Raw genomic sequence first — 24,868 nt, forward strand, 5'->3', positions numbered from 1 at the left:
TAATCAAAGACCTGTGACCTGTTATCAATACACTCATTTTAGAGCACGGGGAATAAAAGAAAGTTCATGACGTTTAGTGTTACTCCTAGGTACAACATATGTCTTGTGCCACCGGAGGGAATAAGTATGTGTTGGAACCATAGATAGGAAGCAATGCAGTGGTGATGAACTGTCCTTGAGTATTTGGCTTCCTCACGCCTCTCACTCAGTGCTGGAAGAGTGGAAGTAGGGATGCCTATTATCCGACAGCATCACTTTTGTATCCTCTCTAACTCCTCAGAGAGACCTTTAGGTAGACCACCCCATACTGGGCTAGCATACTCAAGATTGGCTGTATATAAGTCAAGTATACTTGCAATAAGACATACAAGGCAGACCCGCAAAGGTTTTTGCAGCACAAAGGTAATATATTCTGGGACGCACCTTCGAAATCATGTACTTAACGTGGGCATCCATGACAAGTCAGAGGATATTTGGACTCCAAGCAATTTAAAGGTGGAAACTCTACTAATTGCATGTCCTGAGATAATAGGAGAGGGAGGGGGCGGAATGTTGTCCTCTTCCTGGCACTAATTACCATGTCCACAGTCTTAGCTCCATTCACTGCTAATGTAAATTCTTGTCCCCATTCCACTACAGAATCTAAGGCCTTCTGAGTGAGTCCAGGTAAAGATCCCATTAGAAGCTCTGTGATTGTTAGATCATCCGAATATTTCACAGGTATTACCGAAGGTGGCAAATACAAATACGAGGTGGCTGTTTATACATGCAACAAATAGCAGAGGGGATAAAAGCCCCCTTTGGGGAACACTAGCTGGAACCGGAAAGGAGCTAGACACACAGGAGCCCCACTTCAACCTCTGCTCTCGGTTAACATGCAAATCAGCTAAGGATAGTAGCAGTTGACGATGTTTAATTGTGTCAAAAGCTTGAGTAAAGTCAACAAAAACAGCATGTATATCCATTTTGGGGGAGTTGTTGAGTGCTTCGTGCCAGTGTATTCGTGCCAGGTATTACCGAAGGTGGCAAATACGAATACGAGGTGGCTGTTTATACATACAACAAACAGCAGAGGGGATAAAGTCCTCCTTGGGGAACACCAGCTGGAACCAGAAAGGAGCTAGACACACAGGAGCCCCACTTCACCCTCTGCTCTCGGTTACTCAGATAGCTCTTTACAATGAGCCAAAGGGGTCGTCTAACATGCAAATCAGCTAAGGATAGTAGCAGTTGATAATGTTTAATTGTGTTAAAAGCTCGAGTAAAGTCAACAAAAACAGCATGTGTATCCATTTTGGGGGAGTTGTTGAGTGCTTCGTGCCAGTGCTGCAGAATGTGTGATGGTTCGATCTTTGTAGCTATATCCTCCAAAATGGCATCTCTGAGGATTCCTTCATACACTTTCCCAACACAGCTAATGAGTAATGAGATCTGACAGTAATTTGCTGGAAACTAGGCTTTGCTTTTTTAGGAACAGCTTTGACTATGGCTTCCTTCCATTGTTTTGGAAAAATGTTATGCTGGATACATATATTGAAAATATCACATAACACCACTGCCAACTCTTCATAAAAAGCCTTTAGCACCCAAGGTGGAACGCAATCGGGACCAGTAGCCATGGCTGCATTCACTTTACGAAGTCTAGTCTTAACTTGTACACTACAATTTAACAACTTGCAGGTAACTTCTTCCTCAGACAGGGAAATGTGGCTTGCATAGTTCCACACAGAAGCAAAGTGCCTAGCCAGAGTGTCACACTCACATTGCATGTTGTTTTTATCCTGAGATAGTATCACTCTCATCTCCTTCCATCCCCATTAACTTCTTCAGACTTAAACCATTGTTTTGGCTTGGAGCATCGCAGTTCCTCCACCTCATGCTGGTAATATTGTTTCTTTGCAACTTTTGGCAACGATTGATTTTAACTTCATAAAAGATGTTTTGTTGCCAGAGCAAAAAGCAGACTATCTTTTATCAGATCTTTAATTTGAACAGTCATCCAAGGCTTGTCTGTGTTTGTGATAGATACTTTCTTCAATGGAACTGTTTTATGCAAGATAGATATGATAGTGGAAGTAAAGGCACCAACCTTAGCCTCAGGATCCATAGTTCATGGATGTGAGAAAAGTCAGTAGTGTTCATAAGAAGACCTAGTTCCCTGATTGTCTCAGGGGTACATTTCCTGCAAAAAAATATGTTTAGTAGATTTGGTGGGCCAGTTCCCTGCATCTAGCAAGATAGTCTGATGGTCAGAAGAGCCAATAGGAGGCAGATGTTCCAGTATCTGATGCAGAGAGGAAATATTGGTGAATATAGAGTCTAGCTGACTAGCCTTTCTTGTTGCTCCAGTCACGATTTGTTTCAAACCATGTCTACTGCAGATGGTTTAGGCCTTATACTTATTTGTGTCACCAAGTATGACAATTGCAGCCTGCTGATAGTTACATTCAATATATTTGAGACAACGATCCAAGTACTGTGAGATTAGTAAATCAGGTTGGGCTGTTGCAGAGGAGCATGGTGGAAAATATAGCACAGCAGCAATACAACTTAACCCTCGAGGAAGATGACTGGGACGCAACCAGACCCACAACGCTTCATATTCATATTCTTCTAGCCGAGCCAGCCACCTCCAGGGGGCACGAACGCAGTCCTTCCAGGTGGTTGATGTAAGCGACCACCGCTGTGTTGTCGGTGCGCACCAACACATGGCGATCTGTCAGGTCTGGGAGAAAGGGTTTCAAAGCCAGAAACACGGCCTGCCTTTCCAGGCAATTGATATACCACGTACGATGGCGACCGCTCCACAGACCACGGGCTGAGCTGAGCTCAATTTGCCAGCTTTAGCTTGGTTGTAGTATCAATTTGTATATATATGTAGGTCAAATTGAGTAAAGAGCGTTTTTTTTTTTTTTTCAAACTTACCAGATTATCCGACCTCTTCACTCACTTTCCTCCAAGCAAGATCATTTTTATTCTCGTTTCTATAAAAGTACAAAGATGTATCGTACAACTCCAAGTAACCACATACAGCAACGGTGATTTTGTCCTCCATTGTTGTTTCGGATTTCTGCCTCCGTCACTACTAGAGCAAGCTCCTGATTGGTTAACGCGGCGCAAATTTTCGCCAAAGTTCAGATTTTTCAACTCACGCGAATGGCGCGGCAAACACTTGAAATGCTCAATGCGCGCCGCAGGATGGCTATTCGCGTCTTTGCAATGAGTTAACATGTAAATCCTCGCGCTTGCTGCTTCATTCGCGTCCGATGTGAACGCACCATAAGGCACGAAAGTAGCGCCGCATGACCTTGATCATGCAGAGAGGGTTGCCCCTCGGTGAAAACCCCTTGGTCCTGAGCCATCACTGTAGGGGCCACATGTACAGCAGGCCAAAAGGTATTACATTGGACGCAGCTGCCATCAGGCCCAGCAGAACTTGAAACTGCTTCACAGTGAGTGACTGGCCTATTCTGACTCTCTTGACTAACGTGAGGAACGACTCTATCCGAGCAGGACACAGATGTGCCTGCATCATGGTCGAATTCCACACTACCCCTAGATAAGTGGTCCTCTGAGACGGAGAAAGCACACTTTTCTTGGAGTTTAGTCTGAGCCCCAATACTTTCATGTGGGCGAGAATGACATCTCGATGGCAAACCGCCAACTGCTCCGACTGAGCTAGGATCAGCCAGTCGTCTATATAGTTGAGAATGCAGATGCCCTGGATTCGCAATGGAGCCAGTGCAGCGTCCACACATTTGGTAAAAGTTTGGGGCGAGGGTGCTAGGCTGAACGGAAAAACTCTGTATTGGTAGGCTTTGTCCCCAAAAGCGAACCTCAGAAACTTCCTGTGTTGTGGAAGGATGGAGATGTGGAAGTAAGCTTACTTCAGATCTATCGTTACAAACCAGTCCTTGGACCTGATCTGAGACATGACCTGCTTGAGAGTAAGCATTCTGAACTTGAGCTTCTTAACCGCACGGTTCAGCAACTGGAGGTCTAAAATCGGATGCAACCCTACTTCTTGGGAACTATGAAGTACCGGCTGTAGAACCCGGACTCTCTGAGGTGAGGAGGGACTACTTCGATGGCCTCCTTTCTCAAAAGAGTTTCTACTTCTTGTTCCAGTACCAGAGCCTGCTCTTTGAAAACCCCAATTTAGAGCGCTGCTGGGACTCTTGATCCCATTTAGGGGGAGCATGGGAGGCAATGCTCTGCTTTTGTGCGTCCCTGTATGAGGCGCTGGTACTCGGAAAGGGCTGCTCCCGCCCAGCAGCCCCAAAAGCGAGACCGGCGAGGAAGGAACCTCTGGAACGCCACCGCTTGCTGCCTAGACTGTTGGAACCTGTCGACGACAGATGAAACTGAGTTGCCAAACAGGCCTGAGGGCACATGTGGGGCGTCAAGAAGGTAGACCCTGTCCTTCTCTCTCATTTCGGACAGGGTCAGCCAGAGGTGCCTTTCTGCAGCCACCATAGCTGCCATGGCACTGGAGGTCTCCATGGTGGCGCGCAGAGCTAGATCGGCGGTACGACGCAGCTCGCAAACGTCGTCCAGCAGGTGTGCAGGCAAGCGCAGGCCTGACCTGCTGCCGAGTACCCTTTACCCAGTAAAGACGATATAGTACGGAGAGGTTTACTGGGTAATGCCGGGGCTTTCAGGGACGATGCCGCACCGGGAGACAGATAGCTAGCGAGTGTCTGTTCAACCCGGGGCATTGCCCTGTATCCGTGCTCACTCAAACCAACCACATTGCCGTTGTTAGATGTGGTGGGAGAGTGAACAAGGGCCGAGAATGGTTTAGACCATGATCTCGACACCTCGGTGTGGAGATCGGGAAAGAACGGAAAACCCCGGCGAGGAGGTGGTGGTTTGGACTGCAAGAATCTCTCGTCTAACTTGCTTTTTGGTTGCTCCGAGGAAATATCAGCGGGCCATTCTATTTTTAATTTGGCAACCGCATGACAGAGATGGGGACTCAAGTTTGACACACAGTGACTTCAGACTTGACTTGAGACTCGTCCTCGAAAGACTTCAGACTCGAGCTGCGGGACTCGTGAACAATGTTTATTTTTAGGAAACAACTAATGAGCTCCCTCCGTTTTTTTATTTTTATTTTTTAGGCGCGGCTGCCACACATGAGAGGACAACAAACACACGTCGACTGCTGTGCTATTCATCATTAGCTTTGGATTTAAAAACTTCAAACAAGACGGCCCAAACAGAAAAGGTAGAATAATAATATTTATATCTAAATTATTTATATATAACGTTTGTGTATATAGGCCTTTATGTAGGCTACAATACATGTGTATATTATTTTGAAACAATAATAAATTAGGCTCAAACATTATTAACAAACGTGCGTGTTTATTTGAGCACTTCCGTCAGTGAACAACCAGTCTACAAAACGCTAAAATAAATAAAATAAATAATACATTTAAATAAAAAAGTAGCCTAAATAAGAATGTTAAATAGGCTATTAAATAAACATTCGTTGCAAAAATTCCTTAAACCTCGCCCGGACCTGTCTGACAGCTCATCACAATACTGGCCCAAGTCCGACTGGAACTTTTTTCTTTCTCTGTCCCATTACACAGCTGCTGTTTTTAATAGCAACGTGATTACATTTATTTTCGTTTATTTAGTTTATGAAGTAAATTTAGGAATATATTTGGAACACGTTTTGTTTGTGAAATTCAAGTTTTTGTTTTTTAAAGTAACCACAAGCGGGCCAGCGACAGACAGATCAATTTAGCTCTCTTAAGTCGTCACAATTTCAATTAAAATCCATAGATATTAAAAACTTAAAGCATATCACAATATTAGTTTTATCGTTTAAACTAGATAAATGTGTGCTATTAGGCGCATATCCAATCGTTTGCGCGAAGAGTGAAAGCTGAAGCTGGCTTTTCAGGACATGGAGGTGCCGGTGCAATGTGAAACTTCATTGTGGCTCATAAAGGTAGGAGTAGTATATCATCCAGAACTGTAAATAAATAATTTTAAATAATTAAAATCGAAAACAAAACTCTCTCATTAGCTATAGGCCTAATCCATAAAGACACATTTAGGCATTAAAGGCGCGTCCGATGAGCAGATGACGAGTTAGAATCATCAACTTCACCTTTGCGACAAATAGTTTATTAATAAATAATTCGAATATCTCCTTACTTTTTCCCAGACACATTCATGGTAATTATTTTTGCTGGGGCTTTGCGGTCAGCTTTAGCTTATTGAGTGCGTTTGAACGCGGAACTTACAGCTGCGTTGAAGGCACTGGCACGGTATTGGGACAGTCACAGCCTTAGTTTTACTTCCACCATGTAAGTGGGCCTGACTGTACTTTAGTAGGCTAGTGTCTCCCAAATATTGCTCAATCTCTTTTATTTTTGCTGTCTGTTAGTGGCACAGCAGTCTGATCTTCTTCATTCATATTTAAGCACGAATGAGAACCGTTTCGCGGGGGATGAAAGGTGTATGAAAAAAAAGAAGAATATTCAAATCTTAAAATTTAAAATCGAATGTCAACCCACTGAACGAATATTCGAATAATCAAATATTCTGGTCCAGCCTTAACAGTGACATAGGCTATTACAACGTAAACATGGCTTATGAGGACATCTGTGTCCTCATAAACCAAACGGCTTAAAAAAACATACTAAATGTACTGTACTGTGTGTTCATGCTACAAGGCAAAATACAGATAACTTAAAAGTAAAGCATTTTTGGTGTTTTTGTCATGTTGAAATAGCCTGTTTATACTTATTATATACCAAAATCAAAGGAGATACTGTATGCTAATAGATAAAGGAGTAATAATAACATATAACATGCTTTGAATTCCTTATATATAGCTATGCCGTGTTGGATGGGTCGCTGTTCGTGATACAAAACTTATTTTAACCAGAGACTTAATATAATAAAGAGACTTGAGACTTGACTTGGACTCTAACTCAGAGACTTGAGCGTTGACTTGGACTCTAGCTCAGAGACTTGTGAGCATCTCTGCCGCACGAGTCACCACCTCCAAGAGCTCCTTACACTGGACAGACTGAAGGGGCGTGTCCCCAGCTTCCTCGGCCACCTCCACAGGAAGAAATATGGAGAGTCAAGTGCTCCCCCAGGGGGGAAGAAACTGCCGAACGGGCTTCCGACCCAGAAAGAGCGGTGTATCTGCTAGGTGAGGAAGGAGAAAGGGACTCGCCCGTCTCGCCAGGGAGGGACACACTGTTTAAAATGCTGTTTGTTATCACCCTTCTTTTCAGACATGTCAAACGCTCAAAAGAAAGTAGTGCAAAAATGTTTTTTGAGCAGCAACTAAAAATATTAGAATGATTTCTGAAGGAGTAATGATGCTAAAAATTTTGCTTTGAAATCACAGGAATAAATTACATTTCAAAATATATTCAAATAGAAAAAAAGTTTTCTATTTCTACATTTTTATGGTTTTTGCTGTACTTTAGATCAAACAAATGCAGGTTTGGAGAGCTGAAAAGACTTTAAAAAACAAAAAATCTTACTGTTCACAAACTTTTGACTGGTAGTACATCTGTAATATACATAATGTGAATAAAAAGTTAAGAAGTTTACAAACCAAAAAAAGTTGCACACTTGATCTATTTTAGGTAACTGACCTCCATATTACTTAATTGTAACTAACTAAACAAATAAATTAATTAACACGGCAAAAAAGCAATATAACACAATTTATTGTAGGTAACTGACCTCAATATTAATTAATTGCAAATAAATAAATAAACACTGGAAAACAGCAATATCAGACTTGATGTATTTTAGGTAACTGACCCCAAATACGAATTAATTGTAATAAATAAATACACAAGTAAATAAATAAACACTGCAAAAAAACACACACAAATGCTCAATATTAATTAATTGCACAATTCTTATATAATAATAAAAGTAAAACTAAAAAGAAACAATTTCAATAACAATAACAATATATGTGACATATGTTAGGTATATGTATATAAATTATATGAATATATACATGTAAATACATTTAAATAAATCAATGAATCAGTTTTTGACTCCACTTATGGGAATAGAATAATCTGACAAAGCTGATTCCCAATAATGAACTACTACTTCATATGGACGTCTTCCCAAATCAAGTGTTTTCTAGGTATGATAAAAAAATAAAAAAAAAACTCTTACCCATAGTATCCCGTAGAGATGACACACGGGACATGTTGCCCACTAAGGACATGGCGGTCTTCTGTAGGCCCAGGTTTTTTGATTTCAGCAGGGGCAAAATAACATATAGGCCATTCCTCTTCTGTATGATGCTGCTACTCATCAGCGTGGACAACTGCGCAGAGGTCAAAATACAAGTTGAACAACTTCTCCTCAAGTTCAGCTGCGTGTATATTTCCAGAATGTCTACATACAGGGCTTTTTGAAGCGGTCAGGTTCTGCAGGGCTCCACAGCATGCCTCCAGAGTGGCCTCGTTCTGACTTAAGGACAGCAGATACAAATACTGCTGCAAGGACTTCTGGTGGTACAACCAATTCACTCCTTTAGGTTCTTCCTTCTCCATGGCTGGGAAGTTGAACTCCTGATAACAAAAAGCACTGTGAATGTATTGAAGACACCTTTTAAAATGTACATTTTAAAGTAAGTCTTTTCTTTTGTAATATATTTTAAAATGTAATTTATTTTTGTGATCAAAGATGAATTTTCAGCATTATTACTCCAGTCTTCAGTGCCACAAGATCCTTCAGAAATCATTCTAATTCTTAAACACTTTTCAAAACTTGAAAGCTCCAGGAGCTTAATTTTTCTCTTTTTGTGTTCCACAGAAGACAGAAAGTCATATGCATTTGTAAAATAATACTAAAAATTGTGATAACTAATTCTAGTTGTTTCATCAGGAACTGCTCATACCTTTTGGGTCTTGGTGCTCCTGGGGCTGAAGATGCTCTTTTTTTCCCCGTTTAGTCTCTCTTCAGGAACAGAGAAATGTGTGAAGTGTTCAGGAGCCTCTTTCTCCAGCTGGTAGCTCAAGTTGTGAAGTATGCAGACACAGTTTTCCACTGACTGCTCCCAAAGCATGAAAACAAACAGAAACAGGACACAGAAGTCACTTTCAGCTTGTTGCACTACATTTTCGGTGTATTCTGGAAGACTACACAAAAGCTCTATGAATATGCTTAACACTATCCAATTAATTTTTTTATGCGGTATAAGCTGTTTTCTCGTAATGTGTTAGACTTCTGGTTTATAAGCTGCCATAGGGAAATAACGAGAAGAATAACAACGTGCAGTAAACAGGAAACTGTTTGCACTACAAACCAGTGTTTATAATTAAGAAAATACACTAAAATAATATGGTAAGACACACCAGTTTGCTATATCAAGCAGCAAAACAAGCTGTTTTGTACAGCTAAAAATAGCTGGACGCGGATGAGTCATTCAATTTACAAATGGCCCGCTCTTACAGGGTAAAATAAGGTGGATAAAACCTACTGTATCATATCTGCTATTGAAATTTCAAGAGCCTACACGTTTTAACATGATCAAAGAGCTGCAGACAGATCTTTATTCAATTAGTCTTTTATACTGTTATAAAGATCTTGTTGATTTACATTACAATCTATAAGAATTTCATCAACTCTACAAAACAGTTTGAGGCCTCTGAATTTTTTTTTTCCTCAAGTATGAGCTCTACATTCTTCTATATCATACTATATGAGCGATTCAACTCTGATTAATCATCAATTAAAAATGTAATTAAAATTACATTGCAGCTCTATTAAAATATACACCACATGGTCAAAAGTTTGTGGACACCCTTCATGTTTACAGGATGTTTCTAACATTATTAACATGTTTTTAGCATGATCATCATGTTGCTAGCATGTTTTCACATAAAAAGTGAAAAACTCCTTATATTCAGGTGTGCAGAATTATTATGCACATTTTTTTTTTTTACAGATAAAATGAGCCAAAAAAGAGATTTACCTCAGACTGAAAAGTCAAAAACTATTAAATGCCCATGAGAAGGATGCAATACTAATGCAATACTGGAAATGACAAATTTAAGGCATGACCACCAGACAGAAAAACGCTTGCTGTATCTGCATTGTCAGAAAAAACAGGTGGAGGAGAAAAGATGCATGTTAATTGCAAAAAAAAGTAAGAATTAATGTTAAGAATTAGATATGAAACCATCAGGAACCATTTAGTCTCCAGCGCCACCGTTTTCCAGAACTGCAACCTACCTTGAGTCTCCAGAAGTGCAATGTGTCAGGTTCTCAGAGACTTTGCTTGGGCAAAAAATCCTAAAAAATGGCCCTCAATTAATAAGAATAACATTCTGAAGTGTTGTGAAATACATGGAGACTGTTTTTATAGGCTTTATAGACAGATGAGTTGAGAGTGGCTCTTGAAGGACCAGCACCACATCCTCTTACAGCACTCTTTCAAGTTTATCCACCAGAATCTGGCAGTAAGTTTTGGGACTTCAGTTTTAGTCCATCTCCTGTCCTGAAATGTCTGTCTTGCAGAGATGGGCCAAAATGACCGCTTAAAACTTACTGCCAGATTCTGGAAAATATATCCTCAAGCCGGATCAGTTAGAAATTATTTAACAACTAACTTCAGAACAGTCTGAAGGTCTGACCCAAGTTTAGTGGTTGTAGCTTGAAAACTCTAAGAGGAGATACAGTCCAAATATTGTCTCAGAAGAAGCAGCTTCATAAAGATGTTTAGATAACTTTGCACTTCTAACGTTGGGGCATCTGTTTTAGTGTCCTCAAATGTTTCCATGTAATTTAAGAGCTTAGAGAACATGCAGCACAAAAGAAAACATGATGACCTTGTCATCTGGCTCGCTTTCCATCCGAGTCTGAATGAAGGTCACGAGAGAGTCAATAAGTAGTGGGCAGTTCCTCATAGTTTTCCTCTCGCTCTCACTTGCACAGCTGAGGTTTCTACAAGAACACAACCAAAACTTAGCATTACAACAGACATTACTTTTGCAAGACAGCACAATGATTATACGTGTGCTAGTCTATGGTGTAACAGTCCTCTTGTCTGTCTTATCTTGTGATATATCTCTGATAACAAACAAGTTAGGTAATAATACAACACTAGTATGAAAACTTGCATGAAACAACATGACAGCTCCAAGAAATCTGCTGATGATGAGCTCAGATGAGTTATAAGACATCACTCTGTTGGTTAGTGTTTCTAACCCATAGATATTATTGGGTGTTAAAGATGACATAATTTGATAAACAGTGAGAGTATGCCTATTGTACTTGAGGATTGGCACATATTTCAGCTTTTCTTGCCAAAAACAACTCACTGAACCCTAAAACTACATAACAGGCCACCATACAAGAAAGTGAAAGTAGAAAATGTGCATAGACTTTGTAGTCTGTTTTTTATCAAAGTACCACGCAAGAAATAAGGTGTGTATAAGGTTTTGAATTTGGTTACTTACTCACCCTCATGTCATTCAAAACCATGTACTGTTATGTTTCAGTGGAATTACATAAGTTGTCATACAACTTGAAATATAGTACTTACTGTTATTTTTATAGTGAATCCGAAAAAGAAGTTTGTGTGTGTGTTGAATGGCATAAGGGTGCTTAAATCATGACAGGAATCTCCTTCATGATTTCTCAATTATTACACATGTTCCTTTAAATATGAATCTATTCTATTTCTTTTCAGATCTCACAGTGCTCTTGCACTCAATGATCAGTTTCTCAGTGTAACGCACCTTAAACAGCCGGTGGTGTTGTAGAAGACCTCGGGGTCAATGTGTCTGTTAGTGTCACTGTCAGCCAAGCTGTTGTGCGGCACCACAATGCTTTCTGAAAGCTGTGGCAGGGCATTCTTGATCAGCTCAGGCTTTAAGTCATCAGCCGAGGACAGGTTCCACAACAGGCCTGAATGATCATCAAAAGGTTAAACTGCATACTTCACATTTTAAAAAGCTTTTGATAAACACATTAATAACAAACACAGCTATAAAGCTTTATTCAGCTATAGGACACCATTCACACACAACTTAATTAGATTATAAGACAACAAATGACACACAAAACAATAAAATGTTGAATGACATGTCTTACCAGTGAGTTGTTTCTGTGTTTCTGTATCACTGGTGTCTCTGAGCAAAGATAAAATAACCTCTACTCCATCAGCCCTGTCCACCTCAAGCTTGTTATTGTTGTCTTTAAAAACCAAATTGCGCAGTGCAGCAGCCGCGGTCTGCTGTAGCAGTGGATTATCGATTTTCAGGAGGTCAATAAGATAAGGAATCCCCCCCAAACGCCAAACCTTTCAGTGATACAAAACAACACATAATATTTTAATTATTTACAATAATGTGTAGTATTCAACATTAGATATTAAAAATAAAATATATGGAATAAATTAATTATTTATGATAGATAGAAAAATACATTTAAAAAAAGTTATAAATTGATTTGCATTTTAATGAGTGAAATAAGTAGACAGACAGACAGACAGACAGACAGACAGATAGACAGACAGACAGATAGATAGATACATAGATAGATAGATACATAGATAGACAGACATATATATATATATATATATATTATATATATATATATATAGACAGACAGACAAATAAGATAGATGGACAGAAAAGACAGATAGACAGAAAGACATACAGATACTGTAGATATTTAAACAGACAGACAGACAGACAGACAAATAAGCCAGACATATATGATAGATAGACAGATAGATAAATAAACAGACAGACAAATAAGATAGACCAACAGAAAAGACAGACAGACAGACAGACAGACAGATAGACAGATAGACAGACAGATAGACAAATAGCACAGACAGACAGACAGCACAGACAGACAGACAGACAGACAGACAGACAGACAAATAGCACAGACAGACAGACAGACAGACAGACAGACAGACAAATAGCACAGGCAGACAGACAGACAAATAGCACAGACAGACAGACAGACAGACAGACAGACAGACAGACAAATAGCACAGACAGACAGGCAGACAGACAGACAGACAGACAGACAGACAAATAGCACAGACAGACAGACAGACAGACAGACAGACAGACAGACAGACAGACAAATAGCACAAACAGACAGACAGACAAATAGCACAGACAGACAGACAGACAAATAGCACAGACAGACAGACAGACAGACAGACAGACAGACAAATAGCACAAACAGACAGACAGACAAATAGCACAGACAGACAGACAGACAAATAGCACAGACAGACAGACAGACAGACAGACAAATAGCACAGACAGACAGACAGACAGACAGACAGACAGACAGACAGACAAATAGCACAGACAGACAGACAGACAGACAGACAGACAGACAGACAAATAGCACAGACAGACAGGCAGACAGACAGACAGACAGACAGACAGACAAATAGCACAGACAGACAGACAGACAGACAGACAGACAGACAGACAGACAGACAAATAGCACAAACAGACAGACAGACAAATAGCACAGACAGACAGACAGACAAATAGCACAGACAGACAGACAGACAGACAGACAGACAAATAGCACAGACAGACAGACAGACAGACAGACAGACAAATAGCACAGACAGACAGACAGACAGACAGACAGACAGACAGACAAATAGCACAGACAGACAGACAAATAGCACAGACAGACAGACAGACAGACAGACAGACAGACAGACAGACAGACAGACAGACAGACAAATAGCACAGACAGACAGACAAATAACACAGACAGACAGACAGACAGACAGACAAATAACACAGACAGACAGACAGACAGACAGACAAATAGCACAGACAAATAGCACAGACAGACAGACAAATAACACAGACAGACAGACAGACAGACAGACAGACAGACAGACAGACAGACAGACAGACAGACAGACAGACAGACAGACAAATAGCACAGACAGACAGACAGACAAATAGCACAGACAGACAGACAGACAAATAGCACAGACAGACAGACAGACAGACAGACAGACAGACAGACAGACAGACAGACAGACAGACAGACAAATAGCACAGACAGACAGACAGACAGACAGACAGACAGACAGACAAATAGCACGCACAGACAGACAGACAGACAGACAGACAGACAGACAGACAGACAGACAGACAGACAGACAGACAGACAGACAGACAGCTCTTGCTTTAATTTGCTGACCTCTTGTTTGGCTGTGTCGTCAGTGTAGGTGTGGTGCTGTATGAATGAAGCTCCACAGAGCTGATAACTGACGTCTGAGTGTGACAGATACGCCACTGCCTCCTCCAGAGTGATGTTAGGCACAGATCCCTCAGCACCACTCGCACTGAACAATGTTTATGAAACAAGTTACACACATTCAACTACTACTTTGACAAACTATGACAAAAACTTAGAAGAAAATGTATATTTGTATTTGCTAAAAGTAAAAATTTTTTAAAACCACACTAGCATATAGATGATGCAAGGTATTTGCAAAATGAATGTTTAGAAAACAAAACTGCCATTTCATACTGGCACATTTAAAAAATGCAATATGTTTCAGTGAGGGATCTAATGCTCTTTTACTTGCTACTATAAGCATAAGTAAACTAAATTAAGATGCAGCTAAGATGCCGCACACTCACCCCAGTGCTTCTGATTTGTTCTTGGTCGTGGTGGCTTTAGTAGTTGTCTGTGATTGGCTGTGGGAACTTTTTATGCTTGCGACCTGTGATTGGCTGGTGTTGGCCCGCAGGTTATTCTCCTGGAGTCTCATTGAGTGTACAGGTGCTCGGGTATATCGCACGGTAGCAGACCTCACTTTAGACTGCTGGGTAATTGAGCGGCCTATCTTATTCAAGGACGAGTCGCTGCCACTGGCTCTCATCCCATTAGACAGAGACTGTGCATTCCACAGGCTGTTCTGGGTCTGCCTTCTCACTGTGTTGCGCACTGACAAGCTGCGACCAGTCTGGGCAAATAAAAAACAATAATGAATAAATTGCTAATGAATTAAGAAAAATCATAAATAAAATAATATTTAAAAAATTGAATATGGAATTCTCAGAAATTTATCTCGCGCAGTTCAGACTTTTTTTTCAGAATTGTGTTTATCTTCCAATTTTCACATTTTTTATATCTTTCAATTGCAAGTTATAAACTAAGAATTTAAACTTTTTTTCTAGTTTATATCTAGACTACTTTCTCAAAATTACAACTGTATATCTTCCAACTGCAAGTTATAAACTTGTTTCTCAGAATAGCAACTTTATATCTTGCAATTGCAAGTAATTGCAAGTTTTTATACTATAGTTCAGAATAGTGACTGTATGTATTGTAATTTAAACTTTTTTTCTCAGAATTGTGTTTATCTTGCCATTCTTAGAGAAAAGTCAGAAGTGAGAGTTTATATCTTGCAATTGCGAGTTATAAAGTCAAACACAATTCTGAGAAAAAAGTCTGAATTCTATCTCGCTATTCTGATTTTTCTCCCAGAATTTAGTTTATATATTGAAATGCAGAATTTTTTTCAGATTGCAACTTTATATCTTCCATTTATGAGTTATAAAACTTAGAATTTAGTATTTTTTTTCTCAGAATTGTTTGAAATCTTGCAAATCTGACTTTTCTCTCAGAACTGAGAATATTCTTCCAGTCACAAGTTATAAATGTGGAATTCAAACTTTTATCTTGCAATTATGAGTTACAAACTTAGAATTTTTTTTTTTCTAAAAATGGCGAATTTATATCAATTGTGAGTTTATATCTCACAGTTCAGAATTGTTTTTCTCAGAATTGCTAAAAGGACATACTATCATAACAAAATTAACAATTTGTCTAACTCTTGCATGCTCTTTTAAACATTTTCCTCCCTCCTGTGTACTCCTCATTCCCCTCCTTCATCAACTCTGACAGCTGACAAACTTTGTCACTTTCTTCAATAATAAAATCGAAACCATCAATGCACAATTTTCCATACCACAATCTACCAAGCACATCTTACCTGTAAACATACACTCATTCACATCCTTCTCTTCACTCATCCTTTCTAATCATCCTACCACTTGTCCACATGATCCTATTCCATCTCATCTCCTTCAAGCCATTTTTGCCTGCAGGTGTACCTGCACTCACTCACATCATTAACACATCCCTTCCAAATGGTGTTTTTCCCTCTACATTTAAACAAGCTCGTTTAACCCCTCTACCAAAGAAACCCACCCTTAACCTATCTCTATTAGAGAACTACAGACCAGTTTCCCTTCTTCCTTTCATTGCAAAAACACTTGAACGAGCTGTTTTTATCCAAGTCTCAGCACACATTACTACCTCCTGGACAGCAACCAGTCTGGTTTTAAGAAGTGGACATTCAAATGAGACTACCTTGCTCTGAGTTGTTGAAGCCCTAAGACTGGCACTAGTGGATTCCAAATCTTCAATACTTATCTTGCTGCAGTGTTTCCCCTACCATTATCTTAGGGGGGCGCCGCGCCACCCCAACGGCACCCCCCGCCCCCCTTGAACGTCAAGTTCATTTTATTTTGGATATAGCGCCAGATCACAGTTTAAGTCATTTAAGGTTATCTTTCCTATAGAACATGTCTATACATTGTTCTTTTATTAAACAAACTAAATAGCCTTATGTTATGTATCTTATTTACACAAAAGCATTTCATTTCTGTCTCGCGGTCGCGCGTTTACAATGTCTCCTCCCCGAAAACACAGACGGGTTCACGGACTCCATTCATAAAAACGGAATTTACTATAGCGCGGAATGCCACGGAATTCGTCGATTTTTGGATTAATAAACCAAAAGTTGTTCTGTCACTTTATTCAAATCGCGATATGGACTAGTGTCTGTGAAAACTGAGATGCAAAAAGACCATTTTAATATGAATCCTGCATGTTTCGTTTGCCTCTGTATGTATGAATGGCGAAGACGTGTTTTTTTTTCTATACGCATACTGAAGCACACGTAATTTTTGGCATTTGCATCTCACATGAACAGATAAACTCAATCTCCAAAGCTGTCACTTTTACCGTTTCATTTGAGAAAACTAGCATCATACCATACTGTACACAGAAACTTCACGGCAACTTGTCCAAATAAAAGTACGGTTTAACATGTAACAGAACTATATCAGTATTGTATTACTTTTGTACAGTATAATGTAGGTGTTTATATATTCCTATTTAAATAATTTACATAAAACAATAAATATACGATGAAAAATAAATATTACAACAAGAATAACCACTTAATTGTAGAAAAAAATACTACAATATTATTTAAACGTTTTAAACTGAATATAATTTTTCTTCCATGTATTGATTTTAACAGTAAACCTCTGTTTGTTTGCCAAAAATTAAAAGGGTTTATTTTTCATTTAATTAAAAATAAATAAATGTTTATGCTTTCATTTGATTATCAGAAAAATTAAAACACACAAGAATTTCTAAAAAAAAAAAAAAAAAGCAAAAGATTGCAGAACCCTATTGTTCAAAATGTTAAAATACAGAGATTTGGACTTATTTTTTCACTGAAATAAATGTTTTCGTTATTACACAAAGTAGGCTAAAGTACTACAAAAAAGTAACTACCCCCCCCCCCCCCCCCCCAGTTCTTGGACCACTTCTCTTCTCTGTCTACATGGCATCACTAGGTTTTGTCATTCAGAAACATGGCTTTTCATATCTCTGCTAGTGATGCTTCGATTGGTCGGCCACCGATCATGATCGGCCTATATTGGCCAAAAATAGCTTGATCGGCAAACCCCAAAAGCGGCGACCAAAAAAGCCGATCACTTGATGTAAATTACGAGCGACTTTTTCACACGTGCATGCACAGCGCACAGGTAAACATCAGCAGAGCGGAGCTTACCAGTGGCAACATGCAACATGAGTACTAAATTCCCTATTCGTTTTGTAAGGGTAGTCTTGTTATTGGGCATGTGACTATGTTCTGCGTGCACAGAACGCTGACTGTAGTTTTTCCGGTGAAGTTCAAGTTTACTTTCGGTTTCATTCTCTGCTATCTTCAGTGAGTGGTAAATGTCAGTGCTTGAATGTAAATGCATGTATCTTTCTATACCCTTCATACTACAATAATGTTGCCGCTGTATGTCTGGTTGTTGTCATCAGTTCATGTTGAAGTTCAGTTCATATAGAATGAGGAAATGCTCGTGTAATTCACGTGCGTATGTTTAGCGCCATTTTATCGCATGGTAATTCTAATTAACGTATAGATGTTACCGAGGTGATTGTTTATGTTTCCTATATACAGACGGACTCTGATATATCGTATTTAATTCAGCCTAAACCACATTTCACAACCTTTATCCTAATGACTGTGCAATGCTGGATAATATAATCCTTACCTCATCTTAAAAAGCAGCTACAAGTAACAAGCAAAGAAAATTTACATTATCAAAGAACTTCATCACTAACTAGTGTAGACTAGTCTAGTGCGAGGTGCACTTTAAAGGTGCCATAGAATGCATTGAGAGAATATTTTAAATTGTTCTCTGATATCTACATAGAAGGTATATGGCATAGGAAAGGGCAAAAAATCTCCAGAAATGGTTTTACAGGTCCATTTACAACCCTAGGATTTGTCCCTATAATGAAATCAGGGCTCGCAAAATCGCTCAGAAACGTGTCGTTGGCATTTTCATTTCATGCCTGATAAAACAACGTTAATGCTGCTTTGTGTACAGCCGTTACTAGGGAAACCGTAGTATTTCAGCGCTCCTAAAGCGCCACCTCGTGACAGAGAATGAATTTTTATTTCCACATTTTTTTCAGCTGTTTATGGTCAAATGATTGCAATTATCGACCTATGTTTTTATGCAGCAAACACATAGAGTTGTAAATGTGAAGGAAGTTAATGTGCCTTCTAAAATGCTAAACAATTAAGACAGAAATATTTATGTTTTAAATAAATATAATAAATGATATACTCGATTTATAAATTGCCTTAAATTGATATTAAAAAATTCTGCAGATACACCAAGTAACACTGAAGGACAACTGAGGGACTCATATGCAACTTGATGAATGAATCAAAAAACATGCATTCAAATTGTGTGTTTGAAAATCAGGGTAAATATAACTGATTTTTTCTTCTGGGAAACATTTAACTATCTTCTGTAGCCTCATGTAAGCATCTTTTATGTGAAATATCTTTTTCAGGTCAGAATTAAATAAACAATACATTCATTTTGTATGATTCATTTTATTTTGGTAAAATTATTAATTTGGCATTTAAGATTCAACTTGTTTGACCTCAACTGTATTTAGAAATTAAAAACAGCTACAACCCAGTGTTAAAATAAAGGCATTTCTCCTACAGTCTGTTAATACTAAAATAACTATTGATTTAAAGCCACTTTTCACTGTTTAATGAGCAGATGATGTTTCTCAACTGTATTTTGCTCAAGGGCACAATGGAGCAGCAACTCCTTCAGTCTGATCAAGTGGTGCACTGAGCTCATGGATTTCCGTTACAAAAATGATTATGATGCAGAAAACTCTGAGGCACAGGAAAAGACTTGTATGTGAATGTGAGAACATTGCTAGAAGGCAATCAGTTTACTTGCAGAATAAACATTTCATGATAATTTACTCGCCCCGATGTCAACCAAGATGCTCATGTCTTTCTTTCTTCAGTCAAAAAGAAATTAAGGTTTTAAAGAAAAACATTCCAGGATTTTTCTCCATTTAGTGGACTTTAATGGGGATGAGCAGGTTGAAGGTTCAAAATGCAGTTTCAATGCAGCTTCAAATGGCTCTACACGATCACAACCGAGGAATAAGAGTCTTATCTAGCGAAAAGATCTGTCACAAATGATAATCTTTTTACAAAATGACTGATTGTTTCGCTAGATAAGACCCTTATTCCTTGGCTGGGATCGTGTATAGCCCTTTGAAGCTGTGCTGAAACTGCAATTTAGACCTGCAACTCGCTGGTCGTCACAGAAGTCCACAATATGGAGAAAAATCCTGGAATGTTTTTCTCAAAAACCTTAAAGGGGTCCTATTATGCTCTTTTACAAAGTCTTTATTTTGTTTTGGGGGTGTACTTGAACATGCTCTAATGCTTGGTGATTCGAAAAACGCATTATTTTTCACATAATTTACATCATTACAATAGCTTTCTCCCCAGGCTGGCACAAACGGCTCGATTAGTTCCGGGTTCCGCCTTCCGAAAAACCAAATGTGTTGTGATTGGTCAGCAGTCCCACTACGTTGCCATTGGTAAACAGCGTAGACCACGTTCCGCCCTGCTGCGCCCCTTCCCAAAGCAGCAAACTAGATTAAAGTGATTCTTACATTTTAAATCTGGATATTTTTCTTACAAAAACACATCGGATCACTAAAGGAGGCTTTTACCGACCGCCCCGGAGCCATGTGAGGCACTTTTTTTATGGATCGACTTGTTTCGGACTGATGGAGAGAAACACTCGTCTATACCGTTCAGTTCTAAAGCTTGGGAGACCGAGGATTTTTTTGAATGTAACTCCGATTGCATTTGTCTGAGAGAAGGAAGTCATATACACCTATGATGCATGAAAGGTGAGTTAATAAAACGCTACAATATTGTTGGTCGTATCATCAGCCTGCGAGATCGCCGATACATGATATTATCATTATTGTGCTAAAGTATTTATTATTTACATGCCCGAAACCATAAGGCTAGTGAAGCTATCTACACTGTATGATGAATAAATGTCTTACCACACACTGCACGTCTACGGCGCGGCTTCAACGCGTGCACGGATGATCATTAGCCAATGTTTGTGTTTACATCAGCCGCGACTCTGCATGTGTTTGAAACCTCTATACCGCACGTCAATCGCGCGGCTCCAGCATGGATTCCGGAGCAGTTTGCGGACTCTTTAGTTAAAGCTGAGACGACTTGCGGCTCGCTGAAGCATCCCAGAAGCGGCTGTCCATAATACATGCTAAAGTTAGGCGAATCCCCAACCCGCCAACGAATTGAATTTCTGTAGGCGGGATACCGCGTTGTGACATCATTGCATGCGGAAAATAAACGCTGTAGTCTAAATGAACCGTTCGTTGTAGTTCTTGAAAAGGGACTTTTTAAAAACTAAATATCTCCCTTTGGAGTAGACTTTGAGATTTGTAACTTTGTAAATGTTTTTTATGCCCAAACGTACACACCACACGCCTGCACTGCTACGGGAGTACAGCGGGACCCGCGGGGACGGACCCAACGCAACCGAATGCGGCGCGGGACAAAACTTGATGGGCGAGTGCGAGATGCGGGAAAATATAATGATTTGCGGGATTCCCGCAAAATAGAAATATCTAAACATAAAATATCTAAAAAAAAAAAAAAAAACATTGTTATTCATCTATTGCACAAAAGCAGCAAGAACAGCTAGTATATAACTTACAACTATGATTAGTAAGCACAAGGATAGGCAGTCATCAGAGGTGTTTAAGTTAGAATCCACTCACTGCTAAAACATTCTTGCACAGTGCTGAATATTGCATGCTCGCGAATTAAAACACACGAAGTGTAGACATTGTGAAAGATTCATTGTGCATAATATTCATTGTGTTAGAGCATTATGAGCAGTGATGGGAATAACGGTGTTATAAATAAACGGTGTTACTAACGGTGATACCTTTTTCAGTAACGAGTAATCAAACTAATTACTGTTTCCCTGTTACAGACAATAAAATGCTGCCGCAACTATAACTGAGAACACTGAAGCGGTTTTCATGCGAGCAGCGTCTCTCTCAGCCATAGGACCTCTCTTTCTCTGGGGGTGTGTGTGTTCGGGGCGGGACATAAAACCGTGATTATGATTGGTGTGTCTGTAAACGTGGTGTAACTGAAAACGCGATGATTGGCTTAGACTGAGTAAATTTCTATTGTTTGCCAATCAGAGGCAGAGTAGTGCGGGTGTTCACACATTTTTTTTTTTTTTTTAAAGTAACGCAATAGTTACTTTTCCTGATAATTAGTTACTTTTATAGTGATGTAACTAGTTACTATTTGTGAAAGGTAACTAGTAACTATAACTAATTACTTTTTTAAAGGTACCCAACACTGATTATGAGATCGCCTATGAACTGAGATGTCAGCTTTAAAGGAGCTGTGTCTGCTTGCATTCTGCTATGGATGCACACAGTAGATCATGGTTGCTTTTCTGTTAAGAATAACAGTGGTTTGTGAATGTTGATGCTTAGCCTATATAACAAATATTTTATTGGGAACGTTTATACTGGGGTCTTGTGAAACGTACGAGATGTTAAAGAATTGTTTAATCTAAATTCAATTGATGTACTGAAAAAAATCTATATAGGTTACTTTTATGCGGACTTTTGCGGGCAGGAGCGGGACAAAACATGAATTTTGCGGGCAGGAGCGGAACGAGATGACATATTTCTGTGGGAGCGGGACTGAAAAATACGTCCCGTGCATGTCTCTACATGCAGTGTTAAAATGCCCCCTATTGGTTAAACTCTGCATCAAACGTAATACAAGCATGAAGACGTAATATGCACTTGAAGCGACCTGTCAAAAACCACTTATTTGCTTGTTACCATATTTGATAATCAATCGAAATAATCGCACCTCTTGCGATTTGAAAATCGCACCCTTTCAAATCGCGATTTCGGTTTTACAAACGATTAATCGTACAGGTCTACCAAAAATGATAAAAATATATTGTCTTCAGATTTTTTATTTGAATTATGCAGTCATAAAATGAGATACTCAAAATTCCCCAGTGTAAAAACATTTGACTCTAATATGTCAAAAAAAAATTAAACAAGAATTTTGAAACTGACTTCATCCAGTGTTTAGTTTTCCGTAGTAGAAATGTCTGCAAATGAATGCACATTTCATTAAATAATGCCTCATTTGCATATTTAAACCTATAATTTTAGAAAACCTGTAATACAAAAAATGTTTGCAATTATCAATGTAATCAATTAAGTGGGTAATGTAAGATGATAACTATTAGTTAATTTTTGTTTTACCCAATTCACCTGCAGTGTTCCAGCCTTAAAAAAAAATCATTATTATAAGCTTATCATTGTGTCTCGGGTTAAAGTAAGGTGATAGTTTTGAACACTGGCTGGTTATGTACTTTCTCAAAAATTAATTTTGCATAATTTTTAACCAAAAAAGTTAAGGACTGCAGCCTTTAATATGTAGGTACATCAAGTTGAAAATGAAAAATGCTGCCTTGGGAACAAGCTGAAATAAAATATGCTTATGTAACGTTTTGTTTCAAGTCACAAAATTTGTTTTACGGTTTTATTTTTATAACTATAATAATCCTGATGCCATTTACTTGTAATGAAAAATCTGAATGGCATTACCCCAATTTATTTGACCTTTATAGTACTACCTGAACTCCTTCCCTGGAATCAGCCGGTTCACTTTGATTTAAGTCATATAAAATCAATGATTTACTGGTCATATGACCATTCACAGATCTATCATATCCCTTTCATATACTTATGGGGTGTGTTTCTCTGACAACTAGCCATTAACACCAGTCTCCTAATGAAAAGCTTTACTGTAAATCATTAACTTTAACCCTCAAATTTATGATATGCTGATTTACAATACCACTATAGGCAGCAATACCCTGGAACTGTGAGATTAAAAAAAAAAAAAAAACTGCTATATCATCTTCCTGAGGTGATCTAGATGACACAATCAGGGCATAATAAAGTCACAATGACCTTGTTTAGATGAACAGGATTTGTCCCTCAGGCCATCCAAGATGTAGATGAGTTTATTTGTTCATGGGAACAGATTTAGAGAAATGTAGCATTACTTCACTTGCACACCAATAGATCCTCTGTGGTGAGAGTCCAAACAGCTGATAAAAACATTACAATAATCCACACCACTTCAGTCCATCAATTAACATCTTGTAAAAAGCTAAAAACAAATCAATCATTAAGACATCCTAATTTTAAGTCTTCACTTCAGTGTTTAGAACTGGTTAGGTTTGTAAACAGCCCTTGATCTGTGCATATTTCTCTTCTGATTTAAATAAGACAACTTTGAAAAAGAAAACACTATTATAGAGAGGATAGGAAACCATCTTAATTATTGTTTTGTTTCTCACAAACATGCAGCTTTTTACTTCACAGGACGTTAACTGATGGACTGGAGTGGTGAGGATTACTTGTGGATTTTTGTGATGTTTTTAATCAGCTGTTTGGACTCTCATTCTGACGGCACCCATTCACTGCAGAGGATCCATCGGTGAACAAAATGTAATGCTACATTTCTTCAAATCTGTTCTGATGAACACATTGCAAAAAAAGCTTTTCTTACTTAGATTTTTTTGTCTTCCTTCCAGACAAAATATCCAAAATATTTTTGGATTTTCTAGACAAGTAAAAATTATTGTCTTGTTTTTAGAAAAAAAGAGATTAAAATTAAGGGAATTTTTTGCCTGAAACAAGCAAAATAATCTGCCAGTGGGGTAAGCAAAATAATCTAGTTTTTTGCTTAAAAAGTAGACTATTTTGCTTACCCCATTGGCAGTTTATTTGGCTTGTTTAATGCAAAAACTAACTTAAATTTGATGTTTTTTGTTTTTGTTTTTTTTGTTTTTTAAACAAGACAATTTTTGATTTAAGAGTTTTTAGATATTTTGGCTGAAAACAAAACAAAAAATCCAAGTAAGAAAAGCAAACTCATCTATATCTTTAATGGTACATTTTTACCTTTTTTGTGAACTAGTAAACTATTTAACAGTTAATTATGATTTTTGGTAATTCTGCAATCGTAAATGCAAATTCCTAAAAAATAAGCAAAAAAAAAAAAAGTGTAAAATATTATATGCAT

General features: G+C 38.6%; 1 protein-coding gene across 1 annotated transcript in view; it reads right to left on the reverse strand.

The window, feature by feature from the left end:
• Window positions 1–24,868, reverse strand: part of pkp1a (plakophilin 1a) — a 49,084-nt gene that overhangs the window by 12,051 nt on the left and 12,165 nt on the right. Inside the window, exons 3-10 of the mRNA XM_073823321.1 lie at window positions 14,664–14,989; window positions 14,218–14,362; window positions 12,112–12,319; window positions 11,757–11,925; window positions 10,845–10,959; window positions 8,912–9,064; window positions 8,415–8,582; window positions 8,182–8,335 (exon numbers count right to left, since the gene is read on the reverse strand). Coding sequence (XP_073679422.1) covers window positions 8,182–8,335; window positions 8,415–8,582; window positions 8,912–9,064; window positions 10,845–10,959; window positions 11,757–11,925; window positions 12,112–12,319; window positions 14,218–14,362; window positions 14,664–14,989 — 1,438 coding nt within the window. The remainder of the gene's footprint in view (window positions 1–8,181; window positions 8,336–8,414; window positions 8,583–8,911; window positions 9,065–10,844; window positions 10,960–11,756; window positions 11,926–12,111; window positions 12,320–14,217; window positions 14,363–14,663; window positions 14,990–24,868) is intronic.

Source organism: Garra rufa, chromosome 18 (assembly GCF_049309525.1).
Source record: "Garra rufa chromosome 18, GarRuf1.0, whole genome shotgun sequence".
NCBI classification, from domain to species: Eukaryota; Metazoa; Chordata; class Actinopteri; order Cypriniformes; family Cyprinidae; genus Garra; species Garra rufa.